General features: G+C 39.9%; 1 protein-coding gene across 3 annotated transcripts; it reads left to right on the top strand.

The window, feature by feature from the left end:
* Positions 1–3,258: 3,258 nt before the first annotated feature.
* On the top strand, positions 3,259–12,841 carry pde9ac (phosphodiesterase 9ac; the record flags this gene model as incomplete). 3 transcript variants are annotated; one of them, XM_083984569.1, is made up of 18 exons in its annotated part: positions 3,259–3,363; positions 6,321–6,391; positions 7,137–7,214; positions 7,499–7,542; positions 7,684–7,738; positions 7,976–8,046; positions 8,166–8,253; positions 8,363–8,441; positions 8,524–8,598; positions 8,683–8,769; positions 9,573–9,677; positions 9,890–9,972; positions 10,270–10,426; positions 10,604–10,717; positions 10,997–11,101; positions 11,214–11,342; positions 11,614–11,709; positions 12,788–12,841. In XM_083984569.1, 18 exons carry the CDS (start codon positions 3,295–3,297, stop codon positions 12,839–12,841), a joined length of 1,560 nt encoding a protein of 519 aa, XP_083840695.1. The 3 variants fall into 3 exon arrangements, with proteins under 3 accessions (XP_083840695.1, XP_083840696.1, XP_083840694.1); XM_083984570.1 differs by having other exon boundaries at positions 12,791–12,841; XM_083984568.1 differs by having other exon boundaries at positions 3,295–3,363; positions 6,321–6,399; positions 7,145–7,214; positions 12,791–12,841.
* Between the last annotated feature and the right edge of the window lie 12,901 nt (positions 12,842–25,742).

Consider the following 25,742-nt stretch of genomic DNA (forward strand, 5'->3'; position numbering starts at 1 on the left):
GACAAAAAAAATGATGCAAGATTAAAGGATGTGCTGAACTATATTACAGTAAGATGAGGTACAAGGTTGTGAAAGAGTGTAATCCATGCAAACGCCTGGTCCGTCACTATTATCAGGATAATTGTGTTCCCTTCCGATGACCAGCTGGACATCTTTTGTCATGAAAAATCTGCATGATTTTATTATTTGCTTTTATCCTGAAACGTGTCTTCGGCTACTGAAGGTGTTATGAGTCTTCTGGTTACATAAGCAAATCAGATCCGCCTGTTTTGATCTGGGCTTTGTGGTCTTTGTTCTGTTTGAACCACCATTTATTCCACGCCACACCGACTCATGAATACACATACAGCATCATAGGGACACACAAGCAACCAGTACGCAAGCACACACAAACATGTGCATAATCATTTTTGGCTTGCAGTATAAGTGGGAAATGAAATGTCCTCAGATAATGAGAGCAAGCCTTTTTTTATTGAGTTTAGAAGATGCTTTTAATGTATTTTGATCTCACATTCTGTCTGTTTAGCCTTACAGTCTCATCTCATCATGTTCCACCTCTCTCCTCCAGCGTTGCACAGGAGCCTGGGTAATAATTAGACTCGTGGGGATTAGCATCACTTCTGTGTGCAAATGGTATGTGTATGTGTCTGTGTATCTGTGTCCTATGAGTTGAATGGAGATGATCTATGATGCTCTCCAACTCTAATTAATTACCTCCTTCTCCCCCTCCTGCCTGGTCGAGCTTTCGCACTAATGCCCTTGTTCACACCAGCCTGTTGATGTGAGACTCCCAGTAGAGGAGGGGTGGCTTTATTATTGAGAAGCTTTCATCTGTGCTTTTTTTTTTTTGTTAGGCCAAGACCTGTCAGTCGTCTGTAACAGGTAATTCCCTGGTAGCGTTCTGGCTTTTGTCATAATTTAGGTCAGTAGAGAAAAGTAGAAGAGAGGGGTTTGTTTTGGGCTAATTTCCTACTAGATCTTCATCATTGCAAAAAGAAGTTACCTGACATCTTCTCTGATCTATAGTCTTCACTAAAAACCCTGTTACACTTACTGTAACCTGGAATTCCTATCATTTCTGACACTTTGCTATTGTTATTTACTATCTGGATTTCCAATGTCTTGTTACTTCTGCTACTCATGTCTATACAGTACATGCGCTACAATACTGTATTTCAGTGGGTACAATTGTATTTTACTTGAACAGTTACAACCCCACAATGTCACAGAGGCAAATACTGTACATTGAGAGCTATACGGGCTATACTTTTCATTTTGTTTTATCTAACATAATAATTTTGTATTTCAAAATAATTCTTTAATGAAAGGCTGAACCAGTGCTTTCCAGAATGTCGGGCTCATGACACACACACACACAAAAAAAAACACAGTGTCATGATGTTTATGATTTTATTTAGGGGACTAATAACTCCTTAAGCCACAAATATGTCAAATATTTTACAAAACATATACAAATTACACCCGTGCAAGGAACCACTGGATTATAATCCAACTGTACGTAAAGCAGGTAAAAAACTAAAGCTCCAACTCAACCAGTGAGCTAATATTATTTTATATTAGTAGCATTGTTTTTGCAAAATTAGCAGCCTACCTTTTCTTTTTCAATGATGCTCCAGTATTAATGACTTAATATTGTAAATATATCATAATATATCAGTAACATGTTGTGTACCCTATACCTTTTCTGTTCAATCATATTTTGCAATAAGTAATACTTTTGTTCAAATTTGCAGGACTATCATCAGTAACAACCAAAACAAAACATACATACATACTAATTTCTTTAACAATAAATTATATTACAACGTTTCATTAAAATTTGTGTTTTTTGTTGCTTTTATGTTATTATCCTTGGTCAATTATAAATTGATGCTAAAATAAAATGCACTCTGAAATCTCCTCAAGAGCTCTGCTGAACTCATCTGACCAAACCATCTGCTGGTCCTGTTCTCAATAATGAAGTGGATGAGGGGATTGAGAAGTGCAACACACGCACACACACACATACATACACACACTCGTACACACTTACATAGAAAATAAACAAAAAATTCATATCAAATCAACGCACTTCCACACATGTACATACAAATGTAGCACTCAGACAGATTACTGGCTGAACGAAAGAACAAAGCCACTTAAAATTAGGGCCCCCCTTGGTTAGAAGTGCCCCCCCACCCTCCCCTGGTAAGATATAATTTTCCATGTATTGTTGAGTGCTCTAATCAGTGTTTTGTTTGTGCACTGTGGGCCTTTTAGGACAATTATAATTGCTATTTTCAACAGAACACAGGTATATTAAAAGTGTCTGGCCAAGTTCCAATCAGATAGCTGTTTAGTAAACAAGTTACGTCGGTGCACGATAAAGCCCAAACACTTGAGTGTGTTTTTCCTATGAGATACGGTGAATCAGTCTATGTAGATAAGACATCTGTGACCAGCACAGGTAAAAGCCCTGCACCACTTAAGATGTTAGGATGGCTTTTTCTCCCATAGCAACAGTCCCCTGGCAACCAGTAAGAGTGCCAGTTATATTTGTAGTACTCCATACCCCTCCGGCTCCCTCATACATACCCTTCCTCACCTTCTCCATCACCCACAGCCTCTCTCTCTCTCTCTCTCTCTCTCTCTCTCTCTTCCCCATCGTTCTCCGTTTCAGTATGTGTGTTTGAGTCTGAGTGCGCCTGCATGCGAGTCAGCTGCTTCCCTCCGCACCTGGGACATTACCTCCGGTCTCCACAGGGGAAGCTGCATCTCTGACACTGTGAGTTTAGCAGATGTGCTGTTGCTTTTTGTAAATTAATTTGGCTGTAATCATTTCTACCTGCATTGCATGTGTAAGTAGGCCTGTGTATATGTAGGTTTTATTTGGAAGTGATTGTTTAACTGGTTGTGTTTTATGGAGCTTTGTGTTATGGGAATGTTAGAATTTGTAAATAGACTTGAAATTGTCCTTGTTTTTCCTTTTGCATTTGTACTCCTGTATTTTGTTTTCTATCTTTTTAGCTGGAGATGCATTGTGTCATTTTATTTTTGCTGTTTTGCTATTATCTGTTTTCTTTCTTTCCTATGTCTTGTTTTTATGTTTAAGCACCACACTTAACGATATCTGGATGACTCTACTGAAAAAAAAGTGTGTAAACCCCTTTTTTTTTTTTATATATGTATATAATATAACATTGTTTACTTGATTGTTGGCTCTCTTCAGGTTGGTCAGTCAGGGCTTTGAGCCAGAATCTCTGCGGGTGTGTAAGAGAGGAGAGGGAGGTCAACATGGGCTCGAGCTCCTCCTCCTATGCCCCCAAAAGCATTTACCTGGATGTGGATGGGAAGGTCCAAAAGGTAGGTCCAGTTCCAGTGGAAATGCTTTAATTCTTAGGTCTTTTTTTACTGTTTTCACTCATAATACTATGTTCATCCTTAGATGTTTTGTTTGACCAAAAATAAATGTAACTAAACTGCAAATAAATGTGACATTTTGCATATTATGAATGCATATACTGACTGAATATATACCTAGAAACATATACAGATTCAGCATTTCACTAATGGGACTATAAACATGTTGTAACTTGATGTAAAATCAAATATTTTAGATAATTTGAGTATTCCCTATATAAATCAGGACTATGCACAGATGCCTAATTAAAACTCTTGATATTCATGTCACATAGGAAAAACATTGGCGCTGTTCAAACTGTTCATGAATTAAATCTGAATTATTTTTGTAATTTTAAGACATGGATCAGAATTCAATAAGGAGTTGAACACAATTTTGTTCACTATGGCAATTACATCATTTAGATTTTAATTCACCTTCCTGACTCCTAACAAGTATTCTCCTGGGACTGAACTCACCTAAGGAGGCGCTAAAATTAGACGGTGGTGCAGAGCAGTTAGCCTTACAGGTGTTACTGACAGAACCACACACCTGTTGCAAACAGCTTACTCAACACATTTAATTTCCGCTGCTATAGCTCTGGGAAACGCGTGAAATTATGGGTTCGATATATGTCACTCCCTATACGTTTAAATTTACAGAAGCAGTTAATCAAAAATACAGGAAAGAAGAGATGTGGTGGGAAAATAAAACTTATGTCAGCTTTTTAATTACAGCACAGTGACAGTTTAGTGATCGGTCAAACAGTCGTGATGGATGCTTCCAGGCTGCAGTTTTATGTTTCAGCATTCCTCACATACTGAGATACAGACAAATGAAACACTTGCTGATCTGCCGAATGTGGAGTGCTTCAAGTAGAGAGCTGGCAATGACACATGTCTGTTCAAGAGCCCCGAGCCCACGTCCTGAGGCTGAATGTTTGTCTGCTACACCTGCTCTCGCTTTTTACATGTGAGATCACAGCTTTTGCACAGGGAGAATTTTTGCCCACTCTTTGCAAGAAGCCATCCGTTTTCTTTCTACGCTGTACACAAAGTCACGCAGTGTGTTTGAGTCTTGTAAACTGGGCTGATTTGTTTTCGCGTGACAGGCGTGGATAATGTTGCTATATCTTCCAGAGCTCCACGGACTCTCACACTCCCAGCTGTCCCTTTCTTTCCCTCGTTGGTCTCTCTCTCCGCCGACTTGACCTTATTCAGCCACAAGAGAAACCAACCCTTGCTTTTTACACTCCCATGTGACGCCGTTGTCTAAAAAACACATGAAATCTGATAACCGCCCGACCCTGTCAGAGCACCGAGGCCTTATATCAAAACAGCACAGCAGCTGTTTGAGTGCAGGTGTGCCTTTGGAGAACACAGAGACACAGACTGCTCTGTGTTGAATTTGAAACCCACAGAGGAGGTTTTCTCAATAACCGCATGACATAATGGTGATTTATAGAAAAAGAGTGAAGTCTACACACTGTTGCAGCTCCTCGAATGTTTATCGTAGGCTGTAAGACGTTTCGATCACATCAGGAAATGATCGAAACGTTGATCTTATAGTCTACAATAAACATTTGAGGAGCTGCGCACTTCACCCTTTTTCTAAAAGTCTGTTTGTTTGTTAGTCCTGCACTTGTAATACTTTGGATGTCAAGTCAAGTCAAAGTGTTTATTGTCATTTTCACAGTGGAAAGGTGAGTTTCCCTGACAATGAAATTCTTACTTTGCTGTAGGGTGGAGTGAGTATAGTTGAGACATGTGTACAGTTGAAACACCCTTAATATCTTGCCCGCGCTGCAAGGCTGAGCCACCATTTTTACTCAGCAAATGCATATTAGCATCCTCTTTGGTTGTGGGAAATTTGAAGAGTTTTAGCATCTCCAGTCCAAAGATATCAGCAAAAGTCTTTTTACTAGGGTAAGAATTTCACTTTACCATGTCCCTTCCACAACGAATAGCTTATTATCCTTTTGTGACCATCAAACATAACTTACATCATTGCAAACGTTATTTTGTGCCCTAAAAACTCACATATTTCATGCTATCCTAGTATGTTAGGTCACTGCACAATCTAGAGAAATACACAAAGTGGTCAGCGAGGTACAGTTGAGACACAATGTCTCAACTGTACCCTGATAGAGTTCTATTGCATCACATCACTGTTAAGTTGTGCAGTGTAGGCTACGATAACATGTTATAAGTCATAATAAAAAAAAACTATTATTTGTGATACCTGGACAGTGTTACATCAATATATACTATTAATATTATAATTTTATGTTATATAATAATATTTATATTAATAATACAATAATATTCCATTGTTTGTAATTTTGATGAAGAGGAATACATTTATATTGAAATATCTTGTCAAATTGTCATTTTTTAAAAAAGTTTATTGCATTTACAATTGATGTTCAGTCATCATCAATGGGTTTCAATGGTGTCTCAACTGTACCATGGTACCGTCTCAACTGTACACGTATGGGGTATATGGTTGAGACGGGACCATGGTAAAAATGCACCTCATGTTTATGACCTGATTGTGGAAAAAATAAACAAACAATAAATTATATTCTTCAATAATAACTTAGTATACAAACAAATTAAACAGCATATGAAAAATCACTTATTTTCAGTGTATAGTTTTTTTGCAATATCTATTCAAAAATGGAAAATCAAAAAGTGTCTCAAACGTACTCGGTCTACCCTACTCGTCATAGAAAGCCAGCAATTATAAGAAAAAACTAGATAAAAAATGGACGTGCGTGCTCCATAGTGATTTATACCACTGCTGTGTCATATAATTCCCTAAAAAACAATCAAGTCAACCTCCTGCCACCATTTCCCTCATCAGGAGACAAGGTTGGACCTAAACAAGTTCATTAAAAGAGCTTTCGTGTGTCTTTCAGGTGGTGTTCAGTCGGCACTGCAGCCCATGTGACATCAAGGAGCTTCTGTGTTCCTCATCCAACATTCCCAGGTTTGTCTGTGAAGATTATCACTCACCCAGGTCGTGCACAAGAAGAAGGGTTTAGATCGTGGGCGACTGAGTTTGTATGTACATCAAAATGTTTCACGACTCATGCAAGAGGCTTCTTCAGCTCTTTGATCTGAGCAGATGTGCGTCATCGACTGAAGAAGCACACACATCAACGACACACACATCTGTTCAGCTTTTCTTAGGGTGTTCCCAACCCAGGCTGTGCTGTTGCGTTTACCTGATTTGTTTTCTCAATAAAAACTAAGAAAAATGGCATAAAGCTGCATGAAAGTATCCTAAAAACACAGAAAGCAGACATAGTGCACCATGATAAAAAGATTTAAAAAAATAAATAAATACAAAAGTGGCTGAAAAACGAGGAACACCTGTAAGTAAAAATGAGCCAAACTCCCATCATTTGTTCAAACAGGAACTGACATATTTAACGATGGAAGCAAGATGTGTCATCTGCTTTTACTGAGGAGGACAAAGTTGTTATACACTGCTCCTGGAAACGTAGCATTTAATTATCTCTGTCTACTGCCCTTTGTAAAACACAAAATGATGCATGCTGCAAAAGTAACATAGCTCAGTAAAAGAAAACTATATGTACAATACAACAATATGTTTTCATTTATAACATACAAAGCATAAAGATAAATTATGTCAGAGGCTCAGTGGGGCGATGAGACTTCTACTTTTGATTCTGCTTTTCTCACTTTTCACTCTTTTCCTCTCACGACAGGAACACAGCCATCATGATGGTGGATCCAGAAGGTGCCTTGGTCTCCATAGATCCCACCATGCCCACCAACTCTCCTAGGTAACATAACTGCATATTGAATGATAATAAATGTGTATGGAAACTGAATATCATCTGCACCATTACAGAGGCAGTTTCCCTTCTTATTCACAACCATTATAAACAGAGTAGATTAAAAAAACAATCTCACCACAAGTCTATTTAGCAGATGTTGGGGAGCTTTAGATCGTATCTGCAGATCGCTCGCTCACTGAACTGTGGCGAGATTGTTTAGTCAACTCTTTGTACGGGTTTGAAAACTCAAAATGATCTGACTGTTGATCTCACATCTGAACTTCCCACAGCTCTTTGTACAAAATTGTCCCTCTGTCAAGTGGACAACTCGGAGGTAAGCTTGTCCTTTATTATAACACGGGCTACATTCATGCATCTGCTGTGAAATTAATACAGTAATAGTTTGAATCACAAATGACTTGACAGCGGGAAGTCTGTTCACAATGATTTATCAGGACTGTATTTATGTCTGCAGAGAAGGAGGACATGTTTCAGAACGTGTTAACACAGGTGGCGGAGCAGTTCAGCAGGTAACACCTCTGTTGTTTATGTTATGTTATGGCTGAAGCCTGCCCTCCCCCGCCCTAACACATAGCTCACACACATAACTGGCACTGGTGCATTTCAGTGTTAATACCAGCTGCAACCCATGGAGGCCAGTTAAAACCGACAGCGCGTTCTTTCACCCGTATTTTGCAGGTTTCATCCCAGTTTATGTTGTCCTCGTCATGTCATACATGTCATAATGTCACAATTTGATTCTCCAGAGCCTTTCGCATCAACGAGCTGAAGACCGAGGTCACCAACAGGCTAGCCATGCTGGAGAAGAGAGTCGAATGTGAGTGCTACATTTCATTTAAAATGCTGTGTCTGTAAAGATTCTACAAGAAATCCTCCAACCTCTGATATGAATGTAAAAGAGAAATCATTCGAGCGTCACCCATCGTTTCGTTTCAGTGGAAGGCTTGAAGGTGGTGGAGATTGAGAAGTGTAAAAACGATCTGAGGAAGCTTCGCGATGAGATGACCTCAAGAGGTGGTGGCAGGTGAAGAGAAGTTAAACACCAGATTTCTGCACTTCTGTCAATACCACATCCACACAAACTAACCTTCAAGGATATCAAACCAAAGAAATCTTTTCCCTTCTGCCCTCAGAGTAAACTGCCCATGCAAATATAACTTTGATGACGGGAAGAAGGTCACTCCTCGACGAGATGTCCCCAATTACCCCAAGGTATTTGGTTGATCCTTTTTAGATCACCATTAGACAAAGCTTCTGATTATCTGATTGTGGTTTTCTTATTTGGCATACGCAGTACACATTGTCTCAGGAGACTATTGAGGCACTGAAGAAGCCGACGTTCGATGTGTGGCACTGGGAACACAACGAGGTTTGTTGATATCATCGCTCGACTCCATCGTCGGTCTCCGTTTCCATGTCACTGGTGTCTGACTTTCTTCCTTTCCTGTCGCAGATGCTGAGCTGTCTGGAGTACATGTACCATGACTTGGGGCTAGTGAAGGAATTCAACATGAACCCCATCACACTCAAGCGCTGGCTGGTAAAGTTACAGCGATGGAGGAGTTTCAAACAGGCTTTCACATAAAAAGCAAAGATGTCACTGAATCTCATACAGATTACACACTTATAATCAAAGGACATATAAGGCTAGAAATGATTGTTCCAATGATTTAAAGGGAGAGTTCAACATTTTGCCCCATTGCCATAATCCCTATAGTTTTAGCAGTAGGTTCATTACCTTTAATTGTCGGTGCAAGCTGTTTTTAGAACGGCGGAGCAGAGCCGTGAGCTGCTCAGAGCTACGCTACGGAGGCTCATGGGATTTCTTGGTTTTCCTCATCAAACACTCTCATGGACGAGTTGTGACCTGCACATTCACCACGCTATGAGATAATAACGGAACATTTTGAGACGGAGTTGTTTTCGAGGTAAATGCAGAGACTGCTTGCTGAAAAACTGCCCCTGACAGAAACGCGCATCAGCTGTTTTGCATGAATTTACCTTGAAAACAACTCCGTCTTATAACATTCGGTTATTATCTCATAGGGTGGTGAATGTGCAGGTCATAACTTGTCCACGAAAGCGTTTTGGAGTTGTTGGGTTGTGTATTTGATGAGTTTGATGAGGGAAGCATAGAAATACCATTAGCCTCCATTGCGTTCGCTGAGCAGCTCACGGCTCTGCTCCGCTGTTCTAAAAACAGCTTGCACCGACAATTAAAGGTAACAAACCTACTCCTAAAACTATAGGGATTATGGCAATGGGCCGATTTGCCAAAATGTTGAACTATCCTTTTAAGATTCTGCAGTGAGCAAACTGAATGAATGAATCTCTGTCTTCTAGTTGGCGATTCAGGAGAACTACCGCAACAACCCCTTCCACAACTTTCGTCACTGCTTCTGTGTTAGCCAGATGATGTATGGTATGATTCACCTCTGCAACCTTCAGGTAAACTGCATGTTTGTCAGTGTGGTGTATGTTCACGCATGTCAAGGACATCATTCAGTTGAATCCATCAGTCAAAATTAGGTTGTGTATGTCTGAACATCACGTCACATTCTTCAATATCAAATCGTCTGAATCTGAAATAATCATCAATATACTGGCTGGATATGTTTTAGCATGTTCTGATTACACTGTTCTTTTCCATTGTCATCCAGGAAAAGTTGACTCTCACAGATATGGGCATTTTAATGACAGCTGCAGTGTGTCATGACCTGGACCACCCCGGCTACAACAACACGTAAGACTCACTATCCTGTCTGTAGGGGTGTTGACAGATGGACCAGTGCAGATGCCCACTGACCCACACCCGTGTTTTGACATCCTCGCCACAACACTGTTGTCAATGAACTGTGAAACTAGTTCAGCATGGAGAGAGTTCTGGTATGAAAACACCCTGATTCAGATTATCATGTTGTTCTTGGTCGGGAGGTTCAGGCAGGCGAGGCAAAGGACCTCTCCTATCAGGGACAATTCATGGTAAAAAAACAAAAAAAAACATCAATCCATCATTCATCATCTGTCATCCATCTATCAGGTACCAAATCAATGCCCGTACAGAGCTGGCAGTGCGCTACAATGACATATCTCCGCTGGAGAACCATCACTGTGCTGTGGCCTTCCAGATCCTTTCTCTTCCTGAGTGCAATATCTTTGCAAATGTGGATCCTGAGGCATTCAAACAGATCCGACAGGTGAAATGTGCAGCTAAAGCCCTGATTACTGAGCAGTGTAGCACTTATGAAAAAGACAGAGGTAGCCTAGGGATTGCTTCATGTCGACCAATCTGTTCACTGCTTTGATTTCATGACTAATAATGTACGCATGTGTCTTGCAAACCTCTCATCCAAGCTTTGATCTTCTATTTCCAGGCAATCATCACCCTCATTCTGGCCACTGACATGGCCAGACATGGGGAGATACTAGACTCCTTTAAGCAAAAAGTGGACAACTTTGACTTCACCAACGAAGAACATGTGACATGTGTATGTATATATACATCACGTCATACAAGATCACATTGTGTCCCGGCTGTTCACTGTGCTGTACAAATGATATCTGACCTCAAAACAAGCCGGTCTTTATTCGCTGTGTGTGCTGTGATCAGTGGAGGCCAGTTGGATTGTATTAGTGGAACTGGAGAAGCAGTCACAGACATATAAGTAGATGATATAAGACAGACCCACCACACTACTCACTACAATAAGGCTTCTTTGTCCTCAGTTTGTGTACACGTGTTTATACGTGTGTGTTTGTCTTTTCAGCTAAAGATGGTTTTGATCAAGTGCTGTGACATTTCCAACGAGGTCAGGCCAACTGAGGTGGCTGAGCCATGGGTGGACTGTCTGTTGGAGGAGTACTTCATGCAGGTGACCCACCCCCTCCAACCCATTATCATCATCATCTAATGTTGTCATCTTGAAGAAAAGGGCTAAAGGGCTCAGCACACGTAATCACATGACAATGTTTCCGCCGCTGTAGAGTGACAGGGAGAAGTCTGAGGGCCTCCCGGTGGCTCCCTTCATGGACAGAGACAAAGTCACCAAACCCACCGCTCAAATTGGCTTCATCAAGTTTGTCCTCATCCCGATGTTCGAGACCGTCATGAAGGTAGGACTGCTTATTTATGGGATGTGTCCATATTTATTGAGTGTATGTAAAGTGATGAGCCCAGTCAAAGACAAATCTATCTATCTATCTATCTATCTATCTATCTATCTATCTATCTATCTATCTATCTATCTATCTATCTATCTATCTATCTATCTATCTATCTATCTATCTATCTATCTATCTATCTATCTATCTATCTATCTATCTATCTATCTATCGCCCTGTCTTCGGTGAGGTAACTTTCACACTGTGGTGTTTTTTTCCACAGCTTTTCCCTCAGATTGAGGAGATCATGGTTCAACCTTTGAGAGACTCTCGTGACCACTACGAGGAGCTGAAACAGATTGATGACGCCATGACAGAGGTAGAACCTATTCCATCTATCTATCTATCTATCTATCTATCTATCTATCTATCTATCTATCTATCTATCTATCTATCTATCTATCTATCTATCTATCTATCTATCTATCTATCTATCTATCTATCTATCTATCTATCTATCTATCTATCTATCTATCTATCTATCTATCTATCTATCTATTTGGGGGTGGCTTATCTTAGCATTAAGACTGGAGAGAGGGGGAAACAGCAAGCCAGGCTTTGTCAAAGGGAAAGAAAACCCAGCAACTAATACAGTAATACTGTAATAACTAATCATTGTAACATTATATGTAATGTAATCTGTACAAAAACTGAAGTTTAAAATTGACAGTTTGTTGTTAAGGGGGTTTTTTGTGCCAGACTATTTCTTGGCTCCAACCAGTTACAGGAAAGTCAGGTCATTCATTTTTATTCATTTTCTATCCTTAGACCCCTGAGGCAACCAGGAGAGACTCCAGGAAGTTCCTGGTCCCAGCCAAGAAATAGTCCTGTAGATAGTCCTATATAAGACTACACATTGACATTTTTTACAATTATATTCCATTAGTATATTTCCCAAAATGTAGACGTTTGCTTTAAAATTGTACTTTTGAATATGGAGATGTAACGCTTTAAGCACCTTAATCAATGTAGGAAGTGGCCTTTGAATTAAATTATTCCCTTTTGGATCTAAAATGATTTCCATATTGTTGTTATCTTTTGTGTCAACACTGATACAGTGAAAATAGTGACAATAGTGACAATGATGTGACCTCGGGGCAAGACAGGTACACATTCAACAACAAAGCTATGAGAAGAGTAACAGTAAAGCGAGACCAGAATGTAAAGAGTTAAAACAATGGCAGTATTGCATGCGTCCTGCAGTGAGAAAAAGGTAAAATAATAATAATAATAATAATCCAAGTTGACTCACACACTGTCATTTAAGCTTTTCACCTGGAATGTTGTGCAATTTGTTTCACATGGGTGGGGTCACACACACGCACACACACACACATGCACACAAACATGGGAGCATCAAACCACTTGCTAACATCAAGGTGTGTCTTTTGTTCAATGAGGCACAGAAGAAAAAAACTGAAAGTATGTCATTAGGCGGGAAGAAGAAGTAAGCTCTGCAGTGAGTGAGTGCAGTGGTATCTGTGTAAGTAAAAGTGACTGACTCCTTGGTTGTGCTTTTTTCTTTTCTTTTCTTTTCTTTTTTTTTGTTTAGTGTTAGTGTGACGAGTGCTCTCTGTCTCTGCCTCTCTCTGGCCTCTCCACAACAACTCTCTCTGCACAAAAGCCAGACCTTTAGGAATGTGCAGCACTTTCATTACTTTGGGTTCTCTTTATATCAGTTAGCTAATAACAAAAAGGAAAGAAAGGGAGTTATCCTGTTCATGGCTCACACAAGAAAGTCTTGGCAAAATGTTTGGCCGCTGTTTAAGATCAGTGGTCTGCAAAGAAAAATAAAGACAGACAGAAAGAAATCCCATCCTCAAATTGTATTAAAGTTGTAAAAAGTCAAGAATGAAGCAATTTTACATTAAAAGATAATGGGATTTTGATATTCCTTTCATTCCTGCGACAATTTGACCATGTCATGACTGAGATGCTGAAAACAAAGTGGTGAAAATGTTGCTCATTTATTTACCTCCTAAACACCATATTGCCTTTCTTTTGCAGTGACAAGATACAACACTTTCTGCTCGTGAATTAACGAACTATACCCTCTTCGTTGTCTTTCTTTTTTTACACTGAACCTTTCCAGAGAGGTAAAGTGAAGTCCCCACTAGAGTCAGAGTAAGTCTTGACTTTCCACAGAGAGAAGGTCAATCCTCACTCACAGCTCTGTGGCGACTTCAACTTTTTGTTGTTGCTGTTTCCTCTGAACACTGAGGTGGATGGTTTACGCTGACCTAATAGGCACATGACTTCTTGTTCAAAACCTATAGATCTAGTTTCAGCTCTTCCCCCTTCAGCCGCGCCTCGACTCTGCCTGATTCCAGCTCATGTTTTGTGTTTTTGCTTTTATTGCAGGGGTCTTCTTTTGTGCTCAAATTCAGGAAAGACTTTAAAAAAACATGAGCGAGGCCTTGCCCAAGACGTTCTGCACTGCACCCCGAGGACGACAGATGGAGCAGGAGGGAGAGGAGAGAGTCCACAGACAGACTGCTTGGCTACGTACTGAACTAAACTTAGGCATCAAGGTGGCATATCTTGAACTTTGACTTAGACTTTTGCACTGGATGTAACAGAGAGGGACCTGCTGACCTCTCTGTGTATTTATGGCGTTTATGTTGTTCTCTCTAATCTCTTTTTTTTTCATGTAAGAGTTTGAAGGACCAATTTCTCCAAAAACAATTAAGTTTAACATTATTTTTTTTGTATTTTTGTGATTTATTACTCTACATTTTGAAAATATACAGTGGCTGCAGAATTGGCCCCATCGACCTCATGGACAAAGGTTCAGGAAAATGTTTCCTACAAACAATAAGTGATCATATCTTTTTACAGTTGCCAGTGTGGCATTATATTTTGATAGACATGGTGCACTAAGTGTTTTACAAAGAATATTGCAGCTTTGCACCTTTTACTTTTTTTGTAGCTCTATTTTTTGACACTTTTTAATATAATGAAATAAAAGCCATCTAGGGGCTTGAATTGTCCAAGGTGTGACACAATTTGTCCTGTAAAAACGTTTTAATCTCACATTTCATGTAAAACTGTGCTTTCTGTTCCTCTGTCACATATTGTGAGTCCTAATATATAAAGGTTAGACAATGCACATGTCAGAGTGTCGTCTGTCTTCAGAAGAGATATCTGTGCGTCCAGAGCTAAGTTGAGTCACTTTGTGTAATATAAACAGATTGAATAATAACTGATAATGCCAAAGTTTAAGAAAGTTAAAGAAGTTGAAAATAGACAATGACACAGTGAAGTGAAGCAAGTTATCCCGAGGATAAAGGGACTATACCAGAAGAAATAGTGAATACGATACAAATAATAAAACGTATTATCATGAACATATTTCTGTGACCTGTCCAGGGTGTAACCAACCGCCTTCACCAAATATCAGCTCCAAGACCCCATGACCCTGTGTGGATAAGTGGTAGGATGGATGAAGAATGTTTTATTTTATTTTATTGTATTATTTTAGTTTTTTTATTTTCACGGTGCAATGATACACCAAAGATCCGGCATGGGTTTACAAGACACAAGATAAGTAATAAAGAACAATAAACAAAAGAACATTTCCGCATATGCTACATAAATGGATATTTCCATGTTATACATGAAGATTGAAAGTTACTTACCGATCACAAATAGCAATTTCACAATTACATGTCCAGTTTTTTCTGAAGCTGTCAACAATACTAACTTCTTCATCAACTATTTGCCACGTTAGGTGTATCTGAGTCTGTGCCTTCTGTGATTCTCTGTAAGTCTGAAATGTTCATAACAGCTGCTGAGCTTCCCTTGTCAATAGCTCTCCATTACAAATTCTAGCTAATGATGAATTTCCAGATCCAGAAAAAGCTGGTTGCTCCTGTTGTTTTGTTGATTACCGACACACTGCTATTGCCTAGAGACCTGTAACACGCTGCAGCAAGTTAACTGTTGTAACACATCTTTGAGTTATTGGATTTAGTTCAGAACCACATATTTTATTTTTCACATATTTTTAAGCTTATGTCAAACATGTAAATGCAAGTATCATCTGTTGTCCCTCGAAATCGATCGACTTATTCGTACCCCTGAACACTTTTAAGTCAATGGAGGATGTTTATATGAGTAAAGTGGATGTCACATCAACACCACGTTATCATATATTCCTGTTGTTTCACATAAAAAGTCTAACTTGAAGTTCCCTTTGACCCCATTAGGGCTGCATGGCTCATGAATTGTTGTGACTTCTCAGCTCATCCTACTGATTGAAATACAGTTTATTGTCCTGTTTTGGACTTGGGGGCTAAATACAATCAACACATGTCCATTAATGAGTGGTTATCTGGATATGTACCACTCAGAGGTGCCACTTATCTCAGCCTGCAGCACGCCCCCCCACAGTTTCTCTCTCTCTCGCCACAGTTTCCCTTTGAGCCATATGAGATCTGGGTGGTTTTCCTGCAGCTACACTACAGAGTTTTTATTACTGTGTTTTTTTGGCAGCAACTCGCTGATTACTCCAGAGCAGTTATTGCCTCACCTGCTGGCCTCATCTCACACCCGGTAAATACCACCTACAGAGTTCTGAAGAAGTCGTACTGATAACACAGAGTCATAAACAGTATCACCGAAGGCATTATTCACACAGAGTCTTTCTGTTTAGGTTCATTTGCATGTTGAGAAATCAGTTAGGAGAACTGAGCTGCTCTGGCTTTTATTTATTTATGTATTTATTTTAGATTAATCTGATCTTCTGCATGCATTCTGCAATTCTTCTCTCACGCCGATGATCTCAAAGTAATGGGGAAAAAGGGAAAATGTAGACCACATGTTATTTTCACAGATGACATGAGAGAAATTGAGTAAACACAGAGGAGTGTGTGTGTGTGTGTTGTCTGTAGGAATGTAATTGCCCGTCACCTTCCCCACATGGCGTGACAGTGTGTGTTGACATTGACCGACAGGAATGCTCCCATCAAACAACACTGGCTCTTATCATAAAAAAGGGATGCTGCGGTGCGTTCTGCTGCACGGCCGCTGATTAAAGCGCAGCGACACAGAAATGAAAGGAGTTTCTCACTGACAAGTTGAGACAATGCGCGCAGCACAGCGTATTGTAGTATACTGTATGTCTCACTGCTGTCCTTGTTTGTTATGTAAAATCCTCATTGTGACTGATAACACATACTGTAGGTCACGGCGCAGATTTTCTTCCCAGCGCCCCCCAACGTGTCAGTGTTGGATGTTTCCATGAGTCCAACTTTAATTAAAGTAACTGATCTATAAAAGCCTTTAGTCATTCTCCTCGCCTCCAGGCTGGGTGTCACATCATGTTGAACTGCCACAAATCCTTCAATGGACCGGTTTGTTGTAATGTGAAAGAAAGTGAATACTGTATCTATTACAAAGGCACCTCGATGGCGGTTAAATGAACAAGTGTTTTTTCTGTCACTATAGATGCCTGCATGATATCTGACCTCTGCATGCAGCAGAAGGTGTGACAGCTTTGCAGTGACATTTGATCAGGGCCTTTGTACATAATAACTCATTTTACAGTCAGTGTACGAGTTGTCCATTGACACATGTTTATCTATGACAGAGTGTTTCCTGTGTAGAGATGCTTCTTGGATTTAGAGTTTTGGTAACGGTAACACTTTACAATAAGGGTCCCTTAATTAACGTTAGTTAGTACATTATTAAGCATTAATATATAAACTAAAGAGTTAATGCATACATAATGATAACTAATTACATTATTCAACTTTTACATTTATTAACTAACTTTGAGTAGTAAACATTAATTAACTGCTTACTAATAGGCTAGATTAAGTAATACATAATAATGATTGTTAATATATCTGTTAACAGTTAATTAATGCTTAATAATGTACTAACTAATGTTAATTATAAGGGACCCTTATTGTAAAGTGTTACCAGAGTTTCTTTCTTTGATAAAATGCTCACACTAGAATTCTCTGGCACTTTTCTGAATGTTTGGACTTTTAAACAAATAAGTAGGTATTATTCTTTATTATATTATTTTGCTCACAGTTGGGTATTGAACATACTTGTGTGCACACCTTGACATTGCCATTGAAGTGTGGTTGAGCACTGACAACAACATGCCACCTCTCAAAGAAACTCCATGTTCTCTGATCTTCTGGTAAAAAGAGGCGCTCACATGATTTAGTATCTCATGAGATTAGGTGAATTTTTCAACCTGAATCAAAGACTAAGCTCTCCTTTCACTCTTACTTATACTTTTTAAGCCAGATATTTTCAATCTGCTAAACCTCCACCCACCCAACCCCACAGGAAGCTATTCAGCTGTCAGGAGTGTGAGTCTGTACTATTTTTCCAAATTACTTTCAACTCATTAATTACTGTTTGTAGAAAACGTATCATGAGCTGGTCACAGATAGCACAGTTTGTGTTGTACTTTCCAAGTCAGCTCCATAGGGTTTATCTTTGACTCTACAACAGAGAGGTGACTAACCAGGAAATGTTCAAATCCCACCCATATCTGCTTCATTTTGATTAATTGTTAAATTACTTTTTTTTTCTATCTTTTTTTTTTACACTTTAGAGATTTCATTATGTGTGATAGATTTATTAAATTCATAACATCCTATGCATCCTCATTAGAGGCAATAAAAAGTTATTACAATTGTCAAATACATATTATCTATGAAAATATTGTTCTGTTATCTCCCACATCCTTATAATTAAATATGCTTCAAATCATGGATCTACATTGGTGGTCTGACAAATCTGAATGCCTCAAGCGACTGAGAGGTAATTTGATCCAACTTAAGTCTTTCTATCTTGTCTTATCGCGGCTTTATTATCAGGTGAAAAGCATGTGAAAAAGAGGTATACTGGAATGCTGATCAGAAGTGATAAAAAAATATTCAGTCTGCACAGCTGCACAGAGGACACAAAGTTTTGTCTGTGATGTAACTCTGCTGTGAATGTTTGTGCATGGGCTCCGAGCCTGTTTTGACTTGACAACTGTCGTCTTATACAGTAATGGGAAGAAAAATGGACAGAGCCTCATGCAAATTTTTTTCTCCTCTTTACTCGATCATAGAGCTGTTTCTGCAAAAGCTCTTTCCACCCCACTGTGTGTTCTGCAAAATTCTCATTAAAAGATTTAGATTTACAGGTTACAGTTAGCACTTTTGGCCATAACCAAGAAATATGTCTTTTTCTCTTTCCTCCTGTCCTCCCGTTTTTTTTCTCCTCACTGTCCCAGGCCAGATCGCACTGTGGAGAATTCCTCCCAGCATGTGTGCTCTTCCAGGGGTTGAGGTAAAAGGGCTGTGTGTGTGTATGTGTGTGTGTGTGTGCGCGTGCTGTCAACAGGCTCTCCAAAATTGAAGTCTTGCAGCAGGAAGCCGTGGATGATCCATGGCCTACTTTCATGGGAAACTGGGTAAAATAGAAAACACATGGTGAAAGATAAATTCTGTCTGTTGTTGTACTACCTGGCTGTTTTATTACCTTACTGTCTATTAATCTGTTCTTCATGTACTTTTTCACGTACTTTTCTGATAGTGATTTTCCTGCAGTTTCCCCAGAATGAACCGTGTGAGCTGTAGGAACCTCTGCCCCAGTCCATGTAAAGCACAGACCTGACTGAGGCATGGGTCAGGGGAAATGAGTCAGTCACACATGCAGGCTTTTACTCTGCTGACCAACCAGACGAGTGCATGGCCCAGACCTGTTTCATCTGAGCAAACACATCACACATAGACAAAGCCACGCTTGTGGGAGAAGGCAGTTAAATGATCATGGATGTCTCGTTCCCCTGACTCCCACACATTCACAAGAATGCCCAATTCCTTGTTTGAGCACTGGGCTGTGAGGACATAAGCTAGATTTACTGAAGACAGTTACATCCCTGGCAAGAATGGCGAGAGGTCAAAGGTCAGAAGTGAGAGCAAACCTCAAATTCTGGTCCCGCATTCTTGTGTCAGCGGTTAAAGACTCGGAGGCAGGGGAAACAAAGAGCAGTGTCAAACGGTGTAAATCCGGGCACCAAAACAAAATTGTTTTTCATTTCTTTCTTTCAATGAACAGAAAATCTGTGTTTCTGTAATTTAGCTTCTTGCTGAATGCACCTCTAGGCCAGTTAATGGAATAACCCAGTCCAAAAACTGACAAGTCTGCCTAACAGCTACATTTTTTTTTTTTACAAGGCAGAAGGGCCTCACACATGAGTCTGGGAGACATCTGCACAACATCCTGACAAAACAGGTCTTAAACTTAACACTTGGGCTGTTGTCAGCAAATAACTCATTTAGGGGAAAATATTTTGAGAAATTTTGCTGTCAAGTTTGTACAGCGGAACCGAAAAGTTTCACTCTAAATAAATATTGATTACAATCACTATTTGACACCTGTTTTCATTTAATAGATCAATTTTGTGTACTTTAAATTTTCTTCTTCTCCTGCCTTGTCACTTAAACATTTCTTTCACTGTAGCACATGAGGGCCTGCTATTCAGGTTGTGTTACGTCACCCGGTGCTCATCAAACGTTCTTCAGATATCTTCACAGCAATTGGTCAAAACCAACACAATGAAGCTGTAATTTGACTAAGGATTTACTCTACATGACGTATTTTGCATCTTTGCCCAAATTGTATTTATCTACTGACTACATTATCACACATCAACGTCAGTCCATTCATTTTTGCTCTCTTTGACAACAAATTGGTTTTGCTATCAACGTCAGCACTGCATGGCTTCAGGTAAATATGGTGAGATCTGACTGGTGGATAATGCGGCTATCTCTGCTCAACACACCAGCATCTTTTAGTTAGGCTACTATTGTTACTTTCTCAGCTGCCTCATGCAGGCTGCACAGCTACATCAAGAATGGAGGAACATTTTGTTATACATGTCTTTTACCTAAGCCTGCATGCTCTGTCAGTCCTTTTGTCTTCATGTTTTGTATCATGTTGCTTGGCTGAGCTGAACTTCATATGCTCTAGGTAAACTATAAAACTAGTGAAGAAAAAGTGAAATTTGCTTTCCACAGACTGTCAGAGCTGTTGTGAAACTGTCCATGAAAGCAGTAGGCTACAAAGTCTTGCAGTCACAGTGCATGTGGTTTTTCTCTTTCACATTTAAACATTTTGTATATTCTGTCGCAACAGAAGCAATTATTTTTACCATTTACAGTGTTGTGTTTCTTCAGTTGAGGTGAAGTCTGCACACATAAAAAACAAGGGCTCAGCCATAAAACACAGACTTAATGTTTTCCCTCATTTACAATTTACAGCCATCCAAAAACAGACATTTTACTGGTTTAGTGCTGTTCTTGGGAGAAGTAGTTAGATTAATAGTTAAGCTCAGTCAAGCAGAGCACCAGAGAACCAGAAATGAATTATATGGATTCAAAAATAGCACAAATGAATGTTGTATAGTAGCCTATGTTATTGTAGAAAATATGCTAAATCAATTAATACTCTCACGGAGCACTGAGTGGTCACAATGTGTGTATTTGTTTTAATTCTTTTGTTTTGTTCCACACATATTTACTCATTACGTCAAGAGAGACTCAGCGAGCCCAGTCTGGCAGCTGACAGTTGGAAATGCTAATCCCAGTGCATGAAAAGAGGCCTGACAGTTTGCAGAGGGTTGTTTACAGCGTGATAATCTGGAGCAGGCATCTTGATTGTGTGTTGGCAGAACATCAGCAGCCATGCTGTGGCTGTGGGGCCACACGGCAATTACACTGGCCTCTTATCTGTATGAATAGCAGGCCTGTTACTGCAGTGGAGCAGGCCTAATGACAGATGGACATATGGAGTAAAAAGCCACTAGCAGAAAGTAAAGTCTTCCCTCTGTAATCTCAGTCAGGGTAATGGCATGGGGCAGGAATTGGGTTAAAGTGAGCAGGGTAATGTTTATGCTAATCACTATTAGCATAATGGTTTTCTGAGTTTTCCATTTTTCTAATGGAGATGAAAACTGTGGCAGAGCATCCTTTGGTTATTGAAATGCTTGTTACTCTCAAAGTAAAATTCTTATTTTAAAATGATTGTAATTAGTGGTGATTTGTTTAATAGATCTGCAATAATGCATTATAAAATCTACAATAATACAAACCTGAACCATATGTAGCTTATCAAAACATGTAATAACATGTTGGTTTGGCCACTTGGGGGCAGCAGAAAAAAAAACTGTAAAGCAGCATGGTATCACCTTGGGTGTTGGTTGCCTGAAAAGCACATACAGAACAATATTGTTAATTTCAGAGTTGTGTTTCTGGCCACTTGACAATGTCGACTCTCCATGTAGCTCCATTTTGATCTCTGCCAACTCATGAGGGAAATATCTGGCTCATTAGCTGCTAAACGCTCTGCTATGTCAGCTAGTTGCTAAGTTTGTCCATGACCGCCATTTGGTGCTGAGCAGGCAGTAGTTAACTTTTTCACTGCTTCAAAGCTGTTTGCTGCATTTGGAAACAACATTGTGGGCAGTACGAATTAAACAAAACAGTAAAGTGGCACTAAAATGCTATGTGGAGCTGAGAGGAACTGCTACGTAGCCAAATGCTCATGTTTCTGGCGTTATTTCTCTATCCTTTGCCTGAAATCCTTCTCAATGCTAACTCTCTGTTGCCTTACAGATCCCCTCTATAGCCCCTTTTCTAGCCTATAGCCTAGTTGTAAAGCTGCTTAGCTGGGACACCACAAAAAACAGAGGTCCAAAATATGAACCATTGGTATGAAGCTACTGTATGCTGTGATTTTTTTTTGTCAACCATGTTAATATTTTGGCGGAAACAAGCTTCACTGACTCTGGCTCAGTATTTGTGTGATCTTGGTATGATGATTGTGTTGGATGTCAGTGCTGGAAAGCTATGGGACCTCTCAGGGTTGGAGCAGCACTCCTATTGGCAATATTTTTGTGTGCCATTTTGAATTTTAGTCGCACGGTGTATTTTCTACAATGGTTGACATTCTCTTCTTTAGAGTAAAAGTTCTTACCTGACAGAGCATACTGATTATGCCTATGGCCTGACCCAAGTAGCCTACATTAATCCATCCATACAGTGAGTGAACATGAACACAGTTGCAGAGCATTTAGTAACCACTGCTTCGCACATGGGAAACTGTGCTTAGTCATTCACCTCTGAATGACTCCCAGAAACCTTATTAAAAAACCCCCTCTCACTGAGAATTAGCGGTGTTTTCTACTTTAACCCGAGCAGGCCAAGAGTTTGATTAATTAAATACCCAGGAGCTCTTCCCTGAATCTTGAACAGATGTTTTTGAGTCATGTGTTTCCGTAGAGACTTAAATCAGCACAATCTGATGAAAGCAGAGTTGCTGGAGATTCTTGGCCAAGCATCATCTACCTTGAGGCTCCACATATTTACCACCACAATATGGGTACGGCTCTGATTTGTAAGCTGTGGAGGACAGATGCATTCATGTTTGTAAAAATGGTTCGGGTTGGCCAACTTGGTTTGATGTGTACACACAAGACCATAGCATATAGACTCTCTTCTGTAATAACCCTTGATGCGATACAGTAGATGCTCAGACTATATGTATTTTCTAGCAAGAGGGAGACAGGTAGCTCCACCTCAGCTTAGATCATAACAGCTTTGACCTGCCATAATAGGGAAAGATAAATGATATGTTCCTACAACTGTGTTTAAAGTGAGATTGTCTTTCATCTCCTGCTGGGACTCTGCCAGGACAGATTCTCACTGTGAGGTTTAATGCTCTGAGCTATGAGCCCAAACATGTTTATTTATTTTCACAATTCAAAAGAAACCTGTATCTCTCCCGCTCTTTCTCCCCTCCCCCGCTTTCTCTCTGTCATTAACTTTATGGGAATTTCCATGGAATTCTTTCAAAGTGTAAGTGCTTATGTGGGATGGGATACCCATTGTGGAGGGGGTGTGTGATGTAGGGATTAAGGGATCCCTCCTCTGTTATTTCACCATGTTTTTTTTCCTGTAAATTGTGTCCCTGCCTTTGAGGAAATTGAAATAATGTGAATCATTAAACAGTATCCAAATATTTGTGTACTTGTGATTACGTAAATTAATTTCAAACCTTATGAAATTAATTATGCCAGCATAAATCCAGTAGTACACATCATGTAGGCTCCTGCTTTGAAAATAGGACTCACTGTATGTTATTATTATCAGATCCGTATGAAGCAAACTGATGAGTGCTATAACTTTACATTGTATTGCATTAATGCATCAATAAATAGTTTTCAAGTTATCAACCTATGTGAAATGTTTTGTGTAGGCTCCTGTTTGGGAAGTAAGGCTGCTATAAAACCTGTAGTGACATGATGTATAAACCAGCATGAAAAGGAAGTAATACAAACTTTAACATTTGTGAAAATGTATTGAGTTGCATTCAAACTCTAGTTGTTAATGTCTTTTTTTTTTGAAAGCTTACTCTCTGTTTTCTTTCAGTCATGTGTAAAACATCATTTGTAATTTAATAATGTGCATGTGAGTCTGTCTGTGTATATATTTGTTGTACAGTATAAATGACTGTCATATTTGCTTCCGTTGTTGCTGTCATAGTTTCTTCCTCCTTTCTTGTTATTTCCCAACTTAATCCTCGTGTAGAGCACATTGGCTTTTCAGTATGAAAGCTAGCTACTCTCCCCTTACCTCTATTTGTCTGCCCTCTGTCATCCAACTTTCCTCCTCCTCCTCCTCCTCCTCTCTTCTCTCTTTACTCTCTTCTCCTCCATGTGAGCCTGTGTTCCAGGAGGGTTGCTGTGGCCCCAGAGCCCCACATGTGTAAGGGGATATCCTCCGTCAGCCTACAGCGGGGAGCTCACCAAGCGCCTGGCTGCTCCCCCAGCACACTGTAGGCAAAACAGTTAAACCGAGGGAAGAAAAAAAAAAAAAGAGGGGGGTGCAAAGATATGAAAATACCATCAGAGGACTGGAAAGCAGCTTGATTTCAGCCCCTACAATCCTTATATAAATACTGTTCACATTCTCAAACAGTGCGCGTGCACACACACACACACACACACACACACACATACACACTTCTGGAGGAGAGATCAACTACAGATCAATCACGGAGCCCAACTGGCTGTCCTCATTCTGCAGTGCTGTAGAGATGAAACACCATCAGCTTGTTGGTCTTGGAGGATTTCTGATTACCCCTGAATATTTTTGTTCAAGCAAACCATTATGGAGGAAAATATTACACAGCCATTCAGGGAGTATTAGGGGTATTTACTGTGCGGCTGCATGTGATGGCGATCAACCCACACTGCAAATATTGCCTTTCTTTATCTGGAGTTTACAACCCTAACTATAAAAGCAAAGTGTTCCGGCTGGTGGGGGATACGCTCTCTTAAGCCATGCTACTGTATTTATTTCAAATTTGACAAACCTGATGAGGTGCAGGAGAGTTGGTCTGCTCTTTTGTTCAAATCACAGGCAAAAAAAAAATTGCTGTTTTGGTGAAAACCTCTATCTGGGTGGCACAAATCCCCCCTGTCAAGCGCAAACTGTTTTAAGTCAGAGTTTGCGCAAGTCCACGCTTATGCACACACAGAAACACACGCACACATGCTGTATGGAATGCAGTATTAGCACCCTGGCTGCAGTCAAAGCCGAATACCACACAAATAAGCACAATTGTCCCTCATCAAAGGGTGGAAATACTTCTAGTTTCTAACAGTAAAAAAAAGTTGTGCCTTTGAAGCAGTTGAGGCTTATTTCACAACCGTCCCACATTGTTCGCCTTATATAATATTCATTACTGTCCTCAGCTGTTAAGGGCAGACTCAATTGCAATTCCTTATGTATTCTTTCATATCAACACTCAAGAGTCAGTGCATCTCTTTTCATTTTTCACAGCTAGAAGGGTGAAGCCAATATTACATGTGTTTAACTAAGGAAACTTTCACAGCTGTGTTGTTCAGATGAAAAAGCAAACACACAGAGAAGTCTACTGGAGACGGACCAGACAAGACGTATACGGTGTCTATTTCACAGGTTTTTGCCTTTAGGAATGCAAACACCTTCGCTCCATTCCCAGAGAGTACTCTAACTCCACTATGCCTGAGCGGTATATGACGGTGTAAAAGAATGAAGCAGATTTCAAGGAAATGTACTCCCTGTTGTTTCCTATCTGCTTTTGTGTCCATTGTTCGTTTGTTTTATGGCAGATCAATGAGGTGAAGCACTGACCAGCTCGACAGAACACTCCTCATTGTGACTGTAATTACTACAGGACAGCCCCAATTGCTAGTTAATCATAAACACCCTCAGTACACATGCAGCAGCTTTGCACAGTCTGTCATTCACTGTTCATGGAAATGCGACTGCATGCAACCAGTCCCCGGAG

This window comes from Trachurus trachurus (genome assembly GCF_905171665.1).
Source record: "Trachurus trachurus genome assembly, chromosome: 13".
Taxonomy (NCBI): domain Eukaryota; kingdom Metazoa; phylum Chordata; class Actinopteri; order Carangiformes; family Carangidae; genus Trachurus; species Trachurus trachurus.